The sequence below is a fragment of the Phasianus colchicus genome, chromosome 2 (assembly GCF_987193195.1).
Source record: "Phasianus colchicus chromosome 2, bPhaCol1.hap1.1, whole genome shotgun sequence".
NCBI classification, from domain to species: domain Eukaryota; kingdom Metazoa; phylum Chordata; class Aves; order Galliformes; family Phasianidae; genus Phasianus; species Phasianus colchicus.
Window position 1 is genome coordinate 103,930,526 of NC_143437.1, and position 15,940 is coordinate 103,946,465.

At 42.1% G+C, this 15,940-nt stretch overlaps 1 protein-coding gene across 2 annotated transcripts in view; it reads left to right on the forward strand.

The window, feature by feature from the left end:
• Window positions 1-76: 76 nt before the first annotated feature.
• Window positions 77-15,940, forward strand: part of MFSD2B (MFSD2 lysolipid transporter B, sphingolipid) — a 38,429-nt gene continuing 22,565 nt past the window's right edge. Inside the window, exons 1-4 of one of the 2 annotated variants that reach the window (XM_031595914.2) lie at window positions 77-3,087; window positions 7,456-7,572; window positions 11,261-11,385; window positions 14,732-14,855. In XM_031595914.2, the coding sequence (XP_031451774.2) occupies window positions 3,034-3,087; window positions 7,456-7,572; window positions 11,261-11,385; window positions 14,732-14,855 (420 nt within the window). In that variant the 5' untranslated portion in view covers window positions 77-3,033. Of the gene's footprint in view, window positions 3,088-7,455; window positions 7,573-8,428; window positions 8,515-11,260; window positions 11,386-14,731; window positions 14,856-15,940 lie in introns of those variants that run through there. The other variant, XM_090136446.1, reaches the window with a different exon arrangement.

The window sequence follows — 15,940 nt, forward strand, 5'->3', positions numbered from 1 at the left end:
GTATGGACCTAAAGTCTCTCGGTAAAGACTTTCTTGGGGCCTTCAATAAATGCTGACTTGTTTGTGCTGCCTACACAAATGGATGGTTGTCAGAGCTGAACTTCTTTTGCATGGTTAAAGATAATTTTGGGCTTCTCTGTTCTTCTTCTAAATAGAAAATTATTTAATTGAAATGATTTTAATTCTTTCTAAAAGTCCTGTTACTTCATGCTAAGAATGCATTTATTTCATTTACAGGAACATAAAACTGTTAATTTTGTTTCAGAATCTGAGTCACAGGATGGTTGAGGTTGGCAGGGACCTCAGAGAGTCTATCTGATCCAACCAGAGGAACTCAGGGAACTCAAAGCACAGTGCCCAGCACCACATCCCGGTTGCTCTTGAGATCTCCAAGGAGACTCCACAGCCTCTCTGGGCAACTTTGCAACTTTCTCATGCTGGAGCACTGAGAAGTACATTTGAGGACAGTCAGACTGAAGTCAACTGCATGAATAACTACTCCATGTATTCAAAAAGCAAATACCTGAAAGCTATGCAGTACAGTGTGCACTGTTTTCAGTGCTACAAACTTGCTGTGTTACTGTATTATTCAGGTTCGTGTAGCAAATCATACAACTGAATTTTGTTTGCTCTTCCATTTTCTCTTCCATTACATGAAAAGCGTGCCAGATCTCTATGTAGGAAAAAATACCTAGACAAATCCCATGATAAAACCAAAGGGACAAGTCACCTACAGGCATATATTCTACCCTTAGCTTGCAGAGCTTCCTGAACAGTGGCTTTTATTCATCGTTTCTTTTGGATTAGTTTTAATGTAGAACCAAATATTAGAGAAATACACATGCTTAATTGTAAACACAGTTATTCTTACCTAAAAGATTCATGTAATCTCGAAGTAGCAGTACACTAGTCCTATGTTTACAATGGAAATTAAATGAAAAGATTATGAAATTTATATAAAATGGAATTTAAAAGGAGAAAATACAGTGGTAGGTAAAGTTGTTTTGCTTGTTGTCAGAAGATTAGTTTTTTGGAAAGGAGCTTAATATTTCAACACTAATTCATTCCTGCTACCAGTGTTGTAAGACATCAGGTAGGTTGATTCTGTCTGGCTATACAGTGTGCTTTCCAACTGTTTCCAGCTTTGGTAGACTTCAGTGTGTTTGTAGTCTGAAATGCTGCAAGAAATTGAATGATCTTAATTACAGAAATATAGAATCATGGAATGGCCTGAGTCGAAAAGGACTACAATGCTCATCCAGTTCCAACCCCCTGCTATGTGCAGGGTCACCAACCAGCAGACCAGGCTGCCCAGAGCCACATCCAGCCTGGCCTTGAATGCCTCCAGGGATGGGGCATCCACAACCTCCTTGGGCAACCTGTTCCAGTGCTGGGAACAGAATGGGAGCAGATCTCTCAGAAGTCAGGATTAGTGCAGTCAGCATTTTATATTATACTAGAAAGTACCTTTAGGGGAAAAAAAAAATAAAAAGCAACCAATTGCGATTGGGTAACATTGCCTAACTGAGAGAAAATGCTTGGAGTGAATACAGAACTGTTTTAAATCTAATTGGTTTTGGTCAATTTATGAGACTGAGGCTGTCCAGATACAGGCAGCTCATCTGTTGCTCAGTGCTGTAGACACCTATTGTGCTTTGGTCAGAGAGAGGAAAGGTTCTATCTAGTTTTTCCTTTGTGAAGAAGTAGCTAACAAAGATTTAGTGTATTTTGGATATAGTGTCTGAAGTGAGAGTGAAGAACCTACATGTTGAGTTTGAGCGCTAAGCATTCCAGTGTTAAAAATATTCCAACTTGCATCTAGCTTAGAATTTGTTCCAAAAATACCATGTTGGGATAAAGCACTGAGCAGTCCAGCATCTACCCTTAGCCCTTAAGGACACTCTGGAGTCTAAATGCTTTTAAGTGAAACCTGGTAAGCTGGCTTGATGAGCTGAGTCCAATGGGATGGAGTTCAGCAAGACCAAGTGCTGGATACTGCATTTTGGTTGCAAAAAAACTCCATGCATCACTACAGGCTTGGAGCAGAGTGGCTGGCAAGCTGCATGGAGAAAGATGTGGAGATATTTATTAGTTGACAGACAACCGAATGTAAGCCAGCAGCGTGCCCAGGTGGTGAAGAAGGCCAACGGCATCCTGGCTTGTATCAGGTATCAGAAATAGTGTAGTTAGCAGGATCAGGGAGGTGATGATCCCACTGTATTCTGCACTGGTCACAGGAACGGATTGATGGTTGGATCTTATTGGTCTTTCCAACCTTAATGATTCAATGAACTTGTGGTAAAGCCAGGGTTTCAACTTCATGCTAAAAACAACTGCAGTGTCATGATGGAATGATTTTTAATTCTTCCTTCTTTCAGAATTTTGCTACGTGGTTGTGATGGTTCTTGTCACCACCAAGTGAGCATAGCAGAATGAACCGCAGCAGCAGCTCTCCGTCTGATGGGGAAACGCTGCGCGCGTAGCTTAGTCATTGCCTCTGCGAGATGGGTAAGTGCTTGTTGCTGTGTTTAACCCCTCTTTGACGAACAGGAAAAGAACTCATCGTTGAAAATGCGCTTCTTGACGCGGACTCACTGCTGGGGGAAGCGCTGTCGGTGGTGAACTTTACTGTCTAAATTAAGGCAGCGGCCGTCGTGCTTCGCAGGCTGCTGCCCGCTCCTCAGGCGCGGGGCTGTGAGGGGAGCGGCGGGGCTGTGAGGGGAGCGGCGGGGCGGGCTGGGGCTCGGGGCGGCTTTTGCCGCGGGCGCTCCCGCTGTCTAGCGGCTTCGGGTAGAATAAAACTTCAGTTCCACCTCTCGGGGCAGAGCGAGGGCACGGCGGGGCGGAGGGGTACCCGTAGTCCTCGCGGGGAATGCCTTCCTCGAGTGTGAAGGGCAGCGATAGCACCTTCGCTCTTCACGGGCGCTGCGGGCGGGAGGGGGAGGGCATCGCCCGCGCTGTCCCTCTCCTTCCTTCCGCCCCCCCCGCCGCGGGCACGCAGGTGTCGGACGGGGCTGTGCTGCCCGCAGTACCATGGCGGGGGCTGCGAGGGACGGCCCGGAGCGCCTGGAGGAGGAGGAGGAGAAGGTAAGCGGCTTCCGAGGGGAGAAAGTGACTGCCGGGGGTCCCGAGGCGCTGAGGGGTTGTCTGCAGCTTTCCGTCCTCGGTGTGAAGGCAGTGCGCACGTCGGAGGGGTTGTGACAGTGAGAGAGCTGAAGGAAGTAGTTCTTCAGCTCTTCGATCTCCCCTTCTCTGTCATCGAGAAGATCGATGTACCTCTGATGCTTTTCCTCGAAGACAACTCTTGCTCTCCTATTTGGCGGCTGGAGAAAAGCGCTTCACGCCCTGTGGCTGTCCTTCCCTCTAGGCGCGCGTGTCTGTAGCAGCACAGAGCTGCAAGGGCGCTGAGCTCCTCAGGCAGCCGCTCCCCGTCGGTGCTGCGGGTGTGAGGCGGTCCCAGCGCTGCCATCCATCCCCGGTGTTTGTGGGGACAGAACTGAGGGGCGGCGGAAGGCTGTGTGCAGCCCCCTGTGTGCCTCTGGGGCATCAGGTAAACCTGGATGCTTTATAGCAGTCTGAGGAACGGTCAAACCGTGGGGCTCATCAGCACTGGGTGCTTAGGCTTGTGTGCAGTTTTGGTGTGAATTTAGGGGTTTACAAAGCAGGTGGGGGGGGTTCACAGAAGAAATGTGAACGTTTTGAAAAAAGATAAACCACCTTTGGCTCGCACAGCCCCTTGGCTCTATGCTGCTGGCAGCTGGAAGAGTATCCCAGAAACCTACTGCTGCATCCAGCCTTGGTGTGCCCTTCCAGTCATCTGCAGCTGAGCCCCATTCCTGCTATTTCCTCTGCTTGGGGGTGGGCTGGTCACAGATTGCTTTGGGTTGGAAGAGACCTCGAAGATCGTCCATTTCCAACCCCTGCCACAGGGTAGGGTTGCCCCTAAACCAGGCACTGGATCGGGTTGATGATGTCCCTAACGAACTAAAGAGAGTCTTCAAGACAGCTGACATGAGAGCTTAGGGATCCCACCTGTCACAGCGGCACTCCTGCTTTTAAGAGGACGCTGTATGGTCGCTCACAGAACAGCAGCTTTGACCATTAAAACTACGTTGAGAAAAAGCTGACTCAAACGCTGCTCCTTGTTAGCTGCATTGTCACTGTTTCTCAGATAAAGCCGCGTTTATCTGGGGCTTCCAGGTTTTGCCCTCTCTTCTTGTTACTCTTAAATTACATGTTGCCTTGGTTCTGGACAGAAGAGATAAAGAACAGCTTAGGACCAAATGCCTGCAGCAGACCTTTGTGCCTGTAATGTTTCTGAAATATCTTCACACCATTGCAAAATGTTTTCAATGTAATTAAGACTTTCTTTTTTTTCCTAAAGTAAATAAGATGATCTGATGGGCTATTCAATTCCCATTCTGTTGGGGAACAGAAAATATAAAGCACTGAATTTGGTTTCACTCACAAAAGATCTAAAAATAAAGGAGCTACAGTGCATTACTTATTCTGCAACAATATATTTAACTCTATTTAAAGAGTATTATCAAATTTCTCACCTATTACACTGTCTTGGTTTACCTTGAAACAGAGTGAACTTGGATATGACTGGGGCATATATAAGTACAAAATTCTCAAGTTAATCTGAAAATAGAAAATAACATATCTTAATACCACCTTTGTTTCTCTTACCTCCTACCCCATTCTCTCACCTTCCTTCCAAAACTCATAGAAACAATTGGGTGTTGCTGTAATTTGTATTCAGCTGCATTCTCACAGCAGAATTTTGAGTACAATCTCTTTGTATTTTGCCCCTTGATTACCGCTCACACACTCAGCTTTCTGTTTTCTGGAGTACTTTAGGCTTACAAACAAACTTACACAGGAAAAAGTTTTCACCAGCTTTCGCAGAAATCAGTTTCTGCTGCTTGAAGTAGCAACACAGCAGGGACTTTGGTCACCAGAGCAACAGAGAAAACCTCCCTCAGCTGCTCACAGCCAGGCTATCACTGCACAGGTGCCATTTCACCTTCTCATCCTTTAGGATGAGAGGTAATGGCCTTAAGCTGCACCAGGGGAGTGTTAGGTTGGGTATTAGGAAACATTTCTTCTCCAAATGAGCGGTGCTGCAGTGGCAGGGCTGCCCAGGGAGGTGGTGGGATCACCAAACCTGGAGGTGTTCCAGAACCGTGGGGATGTGGCACTGAGGGACGTGGGCACTGGGCATGGTGGGGTGGGTTGGGGTGGGACTGTGTGACGTCTTTTCCAACCTGAATGATTCTCTGATTCTCAAGATAATTTCTGGCGTCATGCAATCCCATCAAAGGCTGGGGAGGCTTACTCACCCAAATCCTGTCACCTTTTCTAGTCTTAACTGTTGGCCCTGGAAGTTAGAAGGAACTGTTTCACTTCATGGGTGCAGAGACTCACTTTCCTTCCTACCAGTGCCTCAAAAATATTGAGGCAGAAAACATAACGATTACAGTAAAACTTAAACAGGAGTTTGAGTAACTATTTGAATAATTATTTGCAGTAGGGGGGACTGGGCAGCAAGTTTAAAATGAACCAAGTTCCCTCCACAGTACGTGTGATTCGTGTGTAGATCTTCTGTGACGTGTAGGTTGCTCCAAAAATAATGCCTCCCATTTATTTCCATGGAAATGACAACAGATACAAGGAACACAATAACACTGTTTGATAGATCAAATTCTCAGCTACAAAACACTATTTTTCAATATAGTCACCACCATTTGCATTTTCGCCAGCCATGAACAATCTGCACCAGTGGAAATGCATCACCCACCATCTCACTGAGCTGACGTCCACTGTTTGGTATCCACAAACATCCAGCAAGCATTGATTAATGTCAGTGGGTTCCATTTTTTCCACACCTTTGCTTCATAGGCACTTCCACATCAGCCCTATTCTGTCAGGCTGCTCCACTGCTGCCATCACCAATCTGGAGCAGAAGTGAGACCTGCTGCGGTGACACCAATTTGCAGTAGTGTCCTGACACTGTTTGCTTGACTTATGCACATAATGGGATGCCACCTATAGCAAAAGTGGTGTACATGTAACTAAGCCAGTAACGAGAGCTGTGATTAGCCTGAGACTTTTTCTCTATAGATGCAGAACAAGGGAAGTGTCCTGATACTGTGCTCACTTCCTCACACCCACTCAGATAAAACAGTTCAAAGGAGAACAATTAGATGATGAGAGGCTCTGTCTGGAAGTCTAAAACGTATCAAAACTCTATTATGTAGTGAAGGTGATGGTGCTAAGTACATTTTATAACATTCAGAAGTGAGGTAATGCATCTGAATATTATCATCATTTGGGATCTCATTACCATATCTCTATTTTTATCTTGATCTAATGAAAGAATTTAGGGCTTGTGTATTCAGTTCAGAGACATAGCAGAGGCAAGATTAACACTGCTGCTCTCTTGGTTTCTCCTGACAGAAGTCTTTAAGGAGGGATGGAATACGTGTGAAACTTCTCAACACTTGGGTTGGATGTGTTGTCCCTACAAAGGAAATACAGAATTAATAGAGCCACTGTCTTCTGATATTTTGAGTCTTACATAATTAAATTGATTCTCAGATATTTTTAAAAGCTTTCTGGTATTTTTTTTTTACTAGTGGAAAGAACAGCATTCTTCATTAGAATTTCTATTACACTGTCCATATTTTGTCTTTTAATTAAGAATTTTAAACCTTCTTTTCAACTTTTATCATACCTTTATTTGTCATTTTGATTAAAGAATATTCTTGGATGCTTATGGTACTTTTCAAACACATCAAAATGCAACTGAAGGAGCACAGTTTCTCTATTATGTCAATTTTCATTGATTAAAAAAAAAAAAAAAAAAGATGATACAGAGTCAAGTTTTCCTGCAAGACCCTCACCAGGAACCTGTGGCAAATTGAGGAAGGAATGGGACAAAAATCTTTGGAATGTATTTAGTCTGCCTTTGACTGTAGATATTTTCCACCTCTTTGAATGTCGTCTAATGATTATTGTAAGAAAGCACATACAGTTATCGTGGTCTGAAAGATTCATACAGGAAATTATTTTAAAAGGAACAAAAATAAAAGGAAAGATTGTGGTGTTTTTAATATCTGAATTGAGTGCTCTATTTTGTTTCTTCTTGCTTGTTAACGGGTTCCTTTTTAATAGTTTATGAGAAGCAGGTAGGCAAACCTAGATGCCATTGTAGGAAAACCATGGTTTGCTTTCAGATGCTGAATTAAGAATCAAAACTGTTAAAAAACGAAAAAAGAATGAGCATTCCAATGATTGTAGGGGTTTAGGGCACATGGCTTTGTTAATGGAATACCCGTGAAGCAAATATATGATTTTGGTGTTAGCCTCAGACTTTAACATTTGGATTTGTGTTGTTTTTATGTGTGTACCTTGGTTTCCTCACCAGTTGTTGTGTTTGTTCTTGCACAGGAACAAGGGCTGTCTGTTTGCAGCAAGCTATGCTATGCCATAGGAGGTGCCCCGAATCAAGTGGCAGGAAGTGCAGCTTCCTTCTTCCTGCAGATCTACCTGCTGGATATAGCCCATGTAAGTAGCATAAGAGACCTTTACAAATTGTAGATTTACCTCAGCTTTGATGTCGTTTACAGTATCCCTAGAACTATGGAGGGTAAATTAGCCAATAATGCTTCTAAATTTTCTTCTTAGCCTTGCCTTTAGCTGTTCAGCATACTGGAAGCTGAATAAACTTCTTTGGAAACATTTCTTCAGTTTCACTAGTTTCCTTTCTGCCTTGAAGTGGCCAACATTTTTATGATTATTAATTATTCTTTGTAAATAAAGCTGAGTGATCCTTCCTGAAGGTTCTCTGCTGTCAGTTTGTGCAGAAGCAGACCTGGTGAAACAAAGCAGTAGGAGTCATCCTATTCATATGACTTTCAGCTGCTCCAGCTGGATTCTGGGACAGCAGGGAAACAAAGAAAATGATTCTATAAGCATCTTTTTTATTGGTTTGAATGGTCTTGTGTGGCTTAGTTACCTAGTGGTGACTAGGTGAGATAGATAAAGTTTCATAGTGTAGAAGAAAAGACTTTTAGGGAGATGAGGCCAAATTGCAGGGGCTGTGAGAAAGCTGTGGCTTAAACTGTCATAGATTTTAGCACAAATACCAAAGCTTATGCTTAATGGTTTTCCTACAGAGGTCTAATATAAAAAGCTGAGGTTATAAAGGAAAAACTAAATCCTGTAAATTACTTAATACAGTTGGCCACAGAATAAGATAGGCATGTAAAACGGAGATCTCAAATGTCTGGTTGAGGCTGAATTCACAGGATTTGGAAAGTGGGCCAGATTTGGACAGCAGTGTCAAAGATGTGAAGCGTATGCTGTGGAGTCTGAGGACAGCTGGATGTGGGAGAAGTAACTTCCTGGAGATGCAGTAGGAGGTGGATGCAGCTCTGACCTCTCTTGATTTTTACTTACATCAAGGATGGCAGTACAAGCCATTGGAGATGATGAAGCAGGAACTGGGTGAGAAAAACACTAATATGATTTTCCTAGCATGCTTCTAAATACTGGAATTTGCCCATCCTCTGCCAATCACAGAAACTGGAAATTCTAGAACTTTTGTTTATTTGTATTTGTGTACAGTGTTCAGGAAGCTGGGGTCCCATTCTCCAATCTCTGAATACCACCTAAAAATAACATAATTATTTTTGTTAACAAGCTTCTACTGAAAACCAATAATTTTGTTTAACATTTGTAATTATACTTTTATTACCTCAGTAAGAGCCTGAATTATTAAACCTTGATGGTTTAGTTTGTTCTCTGAAGTAATTCTTCATACAACTTTTTCAAGACAGATCAAGAGCTTTCTAAGTCTTTTTTTCCACACATTTCCAGGGGAGAATATGTCATCTTATAGGCAGTACCTGAATTTAAATCTTACCCACTTAGAGGGCAGATCTGCTACAGCTCTTTCTGGGAGGCTGTGCATAAAGCTTCATGTGTAATCTGGGCCCCTTCTGAGAAAATTACATTTGTATTCACTTTCTGTAGCTTATACTTTCCATTTCAATTCCATGTCCCATCTAAATTACCTGTATAAACTACAGGTTTGTAACTGCAAACCACATGAAATCCTTGAGTCAAACTACTAGAAAACACTAAAACCTCAGATATTACGATACCGGTCTTTATTTCTTTTGAGATGGATGAACAAGGGGAAATGGCTTCAAGCTTAAAGAGGGTAGATCTAGATTGGATGTGAGGAAAAGGTCTTTTATAGTTAGGGTGGTGAGGCACCAGAACAGATTGCCCTCTGTTCTGTTAGGGTGGTGAGGCACAGAGATGTGATGGATAACCCCTTCCATGGAGACTTTCAAGGCCAGGCTGGACCAGGGCCTGGGCAACATGATCTAGCTGTGGTGTCCCTGTTCTTTGCAGGGGAGTTGGACTAGATGGACTTCAAAGGTCCCTTCCAACTCTAAGGATTCTATGAATTTAGCATGTTATTTCTTGTTCTGTGTTATCACTGAGAAGCTGTTGATGTTAGTGCTGACAGAGAGTGTTTAAGTTTAAGGACTAAGAAAATGCAGCTAAGGGATGCATAAGACCTTTGAGAAGATGAAAACAGGGACACCATGTTAAGACTCAACTCAACATATGAGAGATTTTAATTTTCATCAAGGCTTTCTTCCACCTCTGTTTATTTAGTATCTACTTCCTTTCTGTCTATTCACTTTATCTAAACAAAACACCAATGAAAAATTCACCTGATTTGAAACTTTCTGCCTGTATATCCTTCATCAGTGCAGTATTTCAACCACTGTATCTTTCTGACTCATTGCTCTTTTGTTCTTTTAGCCACCCTGGCTATAAGAGGGCACAAGTAGCTGAGCTGGACATCAGCAAGCTGCTGTGGCACCCAGCCCAGCATCCAGACAGTGCAGCAATGGGATACATGGAGTGCCACTGCCATTGCCTGCTAGAACACCAGTCTCAATCCTCCCTTGTTCTTAAGCTTTCTAGGGTGAGCTATATGTCTGGGAGCTGGCAGTGTGAGGAAGATTGGCTATTCCTGCAATTCCAGCTAATCTGGGCTGAAATTTAACAAGTGTTGTTATGGAAATGCATAACATCTGTCTTCACCAAAGTCACTCACGATACTTCAGATATTGTTTCTTTTTGTCACTTCTGAGGAAATACCTGCAGCAAGTTCTTAGAACAGGGAACCAGCTGGAAGCTGTGTGACAGTGCCTGGGAAAGAACAGCAAGCTCAGCAGATAAGCAAGGAACGCTAACCCAGGCTTGGTGTTGCATTAGCTGCATTCACCAGGCTTCCTGCTGAGTTAAAGAACTTCTGACATGAAGGAGCATATAGATGAAGGTTATATTTTCTGCAGTTGCTCTCTAAGTTCACTAGTCTGTTTCAGTGGGCTCTCTCTATATATTTTAGAGATTTAAGAGAACATTTATCATTACATAGGCTTCAATGACTTTTATTTTTTTCCAGGCCTATAGTTTTAGTGGCATGAACTAGACACTTCAAGGAGAAATTACATTTTTTTATCCACTCTGTGATATGAATTCCTAAAGTCTCTACAGATGCAATGGAAAAATAAATACATTGCCCAGGCTAAACTGTAATTCTATACATGCACTTAATTATGGTTAAACTTCAAACTTGGCTATTTTATTCACATATAATGCATGAACATTTTTCAAGTGAGGTTTGTTGGATGTGCAATGGTAACTTTGAACAGATGTGCCTTATGCAGCTGAGTGGATAGAATCTACTGTGCTGCAGCCTCTTCCAAGCCACACTCCACCAGCTAGCAGCCTTAATGGTAGTCTCAGGAGGTGAACAAGCCCAGATGCATGCAGACACTTACCTCTGCTTATATCTGCTTCAGATCAAGATGGTGATCTAGAAATGTATGAGGGAAAAGTTACAGAGATGCTCTGTCAGATTTAATATCTAAAACAAGGACTTTGGTCTCCTGTTTGACTCATTTTCCTCATTCTGAGCACATCTATAATCTCACCTTCCTTGCGTTTTTCCTCTGTAATCCCATTTTGTCTCAGTGTTTTGGTTTTTTTGCTATGGGAAACCAGAAACCAGTAGGAATTTCTGTGACAGCAACAGGCATGTTTTGTAAATGAACTAACATTACTCTTTAAAACACCAAGGTTCTTTCTGGAAAGTTGTTTTATGCTGTTTCATTGTACTGTGGAACAATAGCTCGTGTTTAGAGTACTGTGTTTGTATTTTCAGATTACTCCATTTCATGCCTCTTTGGTGCTGTTTATTGGCAAAGCCTCAGGAGCTGTTACTGATCCCGTTGCTGGCTTTTTTATTAGCAAAAGTAGATGGACAAAAATTGGCCGGCTCATGCCTTGGTAAGCAGAAATCTGTACATGTATTTATACCTATATGTATAAATATTTTGTGTATGTGTGTTTTAAGACCATACAGTCATCTTACTGAGTTATTTTTTCCTTGCCTGTTTCCCAACAACTGTGATTGTATTATTTCTACATATATAAAAGCAAAAAAAGAAATTCTCATGTCATCTATTTCCCTTCAATTTGTTCATCCATGGAGAACAACAAAAAGATTTTCTGCAACTGGAGAAACAAACAGATAAAGCCAAGACACTGCACTGTTAACAAAAGTGGAATCTCATGTGTAAAACCTACTTGGCGACTGAATTTTCATCTCTGGCTAAATTCCATTTAGTTTGGCTTCACTCCTTCACAAAGCTGGAGTGAGTTTCTACTTGTGTCCTAGCGTGCCATCACTTCTCACATCAGCCTTCCAAGAGTTCCCTTAGCTTTAATTGGCTAGGCCTTCCAAATCAGTAAAGGACATGTGCATACGTGTGGAGCAGATGTGACACCATGGCATTGAAGGGCCCAGCAGCTAGCAGTGTCTGACACTGTCTCATTCTTCCTAACAGCAGTCATTCTGGTTCTGCTCCTTTTACATCTCATAATGAAAATAGCTAACTAAAAAATCACAATGACTTTTAAAGAGGAATTAGGTGCTCTAGGATTTGATCAGCACTTCTAAAGGGACTAAGGGATGTTTCACTGTGACATGCTTATCCCTTGTATGCATTCTAGCTATTATTGTCCAGCAGAATCTGCACAAGTTACACTGGTCCATGTGCTGCACTAGCAGAATCATTGCTCATCTGGGAAGGAAATTGACAAGTGTGAAGCAAAGAATTGGAAACGAGTGGTTTGTGTTAGAGGAACCTAAGCTCATCCACGACAGTGGACGTTTAGAAATCATAGAGTCATTTGTTAATTGCAAGTTTTATTTTTGAAGTCAAGGAGAGACTAAATAGTTTGTGAAACGGGAAACCTTTAATCACTGCTCTGTCTCATTCATTGTGAATATTGCCACATATTTTGAACTGGGAACTGGGCTTGTTTAGCTTGGAGAAGAGAAGGATCCAGGGGGACCTCATTGTGGCCTTCCAGTATTTGAAGGGAGTGTATAAACAGGAGGGGGAACGGCTGTTTATGAGGGTGGATAGTGATAGGACAAGGGGGAATGGTTTAAAATGAGACAGGGGAGGTTTAGGTTAGATCTTAGGAAGAAGTTTTTCCCCCAGAGGGTGGTGAGGCACTGGAACAGGTTGCCCAAGGAGGCTGTGGATGCCCCATCCCTGGAGGCATTCAAGGCCAGGCTGGATGTGGCTCTGGGCAGCCTGGTCTGCTGGTTGGTGATCCTGCACATAGCAGGGGGTTGAAACTAGATGATCACTGTGGTCCTTTTCAACCCAGGCCATTCTATAAGTCTATGATTATTTCCAGAAGGATTTTTCCTATTTGTCTTCTTTGTAATGGCAATCTTTTCATGAGAATTTGGCTCTTATGCTTTGGCATTTAGGTTGTTTTTATGCAAGGAAAAGAATGTGTCTCCTGTTAGTTAAAAAATACCTTATTATTAAGTGTCCAGAGTGAAGTGATGGAATTGGTTCAGTCAGAAAAGTTTGCCTACAAAGCACAGACATTAGTAAAGGGGCCAAAAGTTGAAGTATAGCTTAATGCTATACTTAACCTGGTAGGAAATCATCAGTCATTACTGATCTCTTGTATATAATGTGTTTAAAACACAGGAGCAGACAATGACTTAAAATACACAAACCCAGTCAAATATTTTCTCAAGGGAGTTAACAGCAGTAGATCAGCAAGTTTGATGAGACTCTGAAACCAAGTGAAATTAATGAGGGAAGGAAAATGTGGGAAGAATACTGCTAAGATGGGTATTGCTGAAAAACACAAAAAAGGACCATAAAAAAATGTCATTGTGGTGACTTCCCTGTCCCTGGAGGTGTTCAAGGCCAGAGTTTGGATAGGGCCCTGTGCAGCCTGGTCTAGCATTAAATGAGAAGGTTGGTGGCCCTGCATGTGGCAGGGGGGTTAGAGATTCATGATCCTTGTTCCTTTCCAACCCTGGCCATTTTGTGATTCTGTGACTCTGGACAGCAGTCTGGAACAGCTCACTCCATTATAGAAGAAGGTGGATTCCCTGACGTGTGTGAGGATTTTACCATTCTTTGTGTTTTCCTTTTGCTGACCAGCTGGAAACGAGCTGTGGCCTGAGCACTGAAGAGGCAGAGAATAGCAGAACCTGGCACTTTCCTTGTGGAGGTTCAGCGCCCAGTGATGCCATCCATCCCCACAGAGCAGTGTGGGAAAGTCATTGTTTTACTGAACTATTGACACTCTTTTGTTGCTCTTTTGTATGCCACGTTTTCAGTTCACGATTGCAAAATAATCAGCTGACCCCAAATGTCGGTAGCGCTGCTGTGAAGGGATTAATCTGTTTTCTCTTTTGTGTGTTTGGATATTTTTTTACTGGAACCTTGGTCATCTAATTATGTTGTTTAATATGTGGTTCATAAGGCTCTGATGCTGCCGCAACTCGGACTTTTAGGAAATAATAGCATTTGATAACTTCTTTCATATCATTGAGTTTGAAGTGTTGTTTGCCTGAAATAATCCTTAGACCAAATGTATTTCATTACTGTTAGGTGTCTGGAATTGAAGTTTCTGCAGTTCTGTTTTTAAGCCACTTTCCTCACCAGATGACGCTCCTTTTGTTTTTCGAGTGATTAGGAATTTTACTGTTGAGTAAAATGGAGTAAATTGTTGTATACCAAGGTAGATATAGACCGTAACTGTGAGCAATCTGTTGTCTTTTATGCTGTTTCCAGCATTTTTAAGTACATCAACATATTTGCATTTGTTTGAAGTAGCAGTGAAGAGGCCAAGTTCAAAGGAAAACTGAAGGAGTTAAAATTCCAGCAAGGAATCCTTCATAATAAGTAAGCTCATGTAAACATTGCTAAAGTTTGTTATGACATGTGACAAGAGGGCTTAGCTCTCAGTGAGTCTTTTGACAAAGATGTAGTCTGAGGCATGTGCTAAGGCATGGCAGTGCAGTTGTGCTGTTACAGTGCATGTGCAAGGTGATTGTGTCCATTCTGAATAGGCTATTAATTGAAGTATAGCAGTTCTCCTTCAGATTTGACATTTTATTCCATTTTGTGGAAGTATATGCCTACAAATTTACATTAATTTGTGCATTTAATGCTTAAAAGCACATCTTTATTGTGTTTTGGAAAAACACATAATACAAATTGCACGATATCAACTATAAGCAGGAAAACATACTATGCTTTGCCATCATGATGTTGAGATTGTTGGCATGTGTTCCTTTTCTTTGCAGGATGCTGGCATGTACACCCTTCACAGTAGTGTCCTACTTTTTCATGTGGTACCTGCCTCCTTTTGTATCAGGAAGGGTTGTATGGTACTTGACTTTCTACTGCATTTTTCAAGCACTGACCACAGTAAGTAGATTACAAGTCATGGTGTTCTCAGCAGTTTTGTTTTTTTTTTCCTGTCTGTTTCATTGCATTCCAGTTTAGTAAACTGAGGTTACCAAACCTTTTCATTATATTTCAACTTCTAGTATCTTTTAAGGCCTAGGCAGATAGATGTCCCTTCATCAAGCTCTCTGCTGGTCAACAGTTCCTGCCCAGGCTTTCTCTGTCAAATGGTTTGGCAATTCAGCCAGATTACCTCCAGTCACTTTCTCTGGCAGTTGAGGCTAAGGCAATAATTTAGTGCCAAAGGGTTTGAGAAGCCTGCATGTGAATCATAGAATCATAGAATGGCCTAGGTTGAAAAGGACTGCAGTGCTTATCTAATTTCAACCCTCCTGCTACGTACAGGTTTGCCAACCACCAGACCAGTCTGCCCAGAAAGGGAAAGGAGAAAGGGGAGCATACTTCCCCTGAAGCACATTTGGGGAAATATGGTGTCAGAAACCATCTCAGCTTTTTGGAAAATTAGTCTGATGGCCTTAGACATGAGTTCATTCTTGCATAAATCCACAGAAATATTTAGATTCCTAAATTGCAGTTATTCATCCAGCTTCTTGTAACTTCTTTTGGCAGAATAGGAGACAAATGGATTTGTGGCTCCAATTCTGGATTTTTTGTCTCAAGGTGAAAGGCAAAGAGTCCCAAAGCTGAAATAGCACTGCTGGTAGTCATCATGATATTTATGCCTGGATAGAAGTGTTAGAGCACATGAATTTTTGCACTGTGTTGCATGATGTGCAGTGTGTACATAGAAACCATTATTTTAGAAGGTCCCAGAGAACTTCTTCAATGATTCCATGCACTACGTGCAGGATTGTATCACCTGGTTCTGCCTTATAGCAAATATCAAGGTGAAACAAGGTATGTTCAATGTCTCACAGTAGGCAAAGACTGGTAGTGAGGCACCTGCATTGCAATGTAGCAGGTGGTTGAATTTTGCTGGATCATAGTTTGAAAAAGGAGTTCCCAGACATTTGAAGAATAACACAGTGAAAGAGATATTGAAATATTTGGGAGATTATGCAGTCTTTTGGCTTTAATAAGGTGGA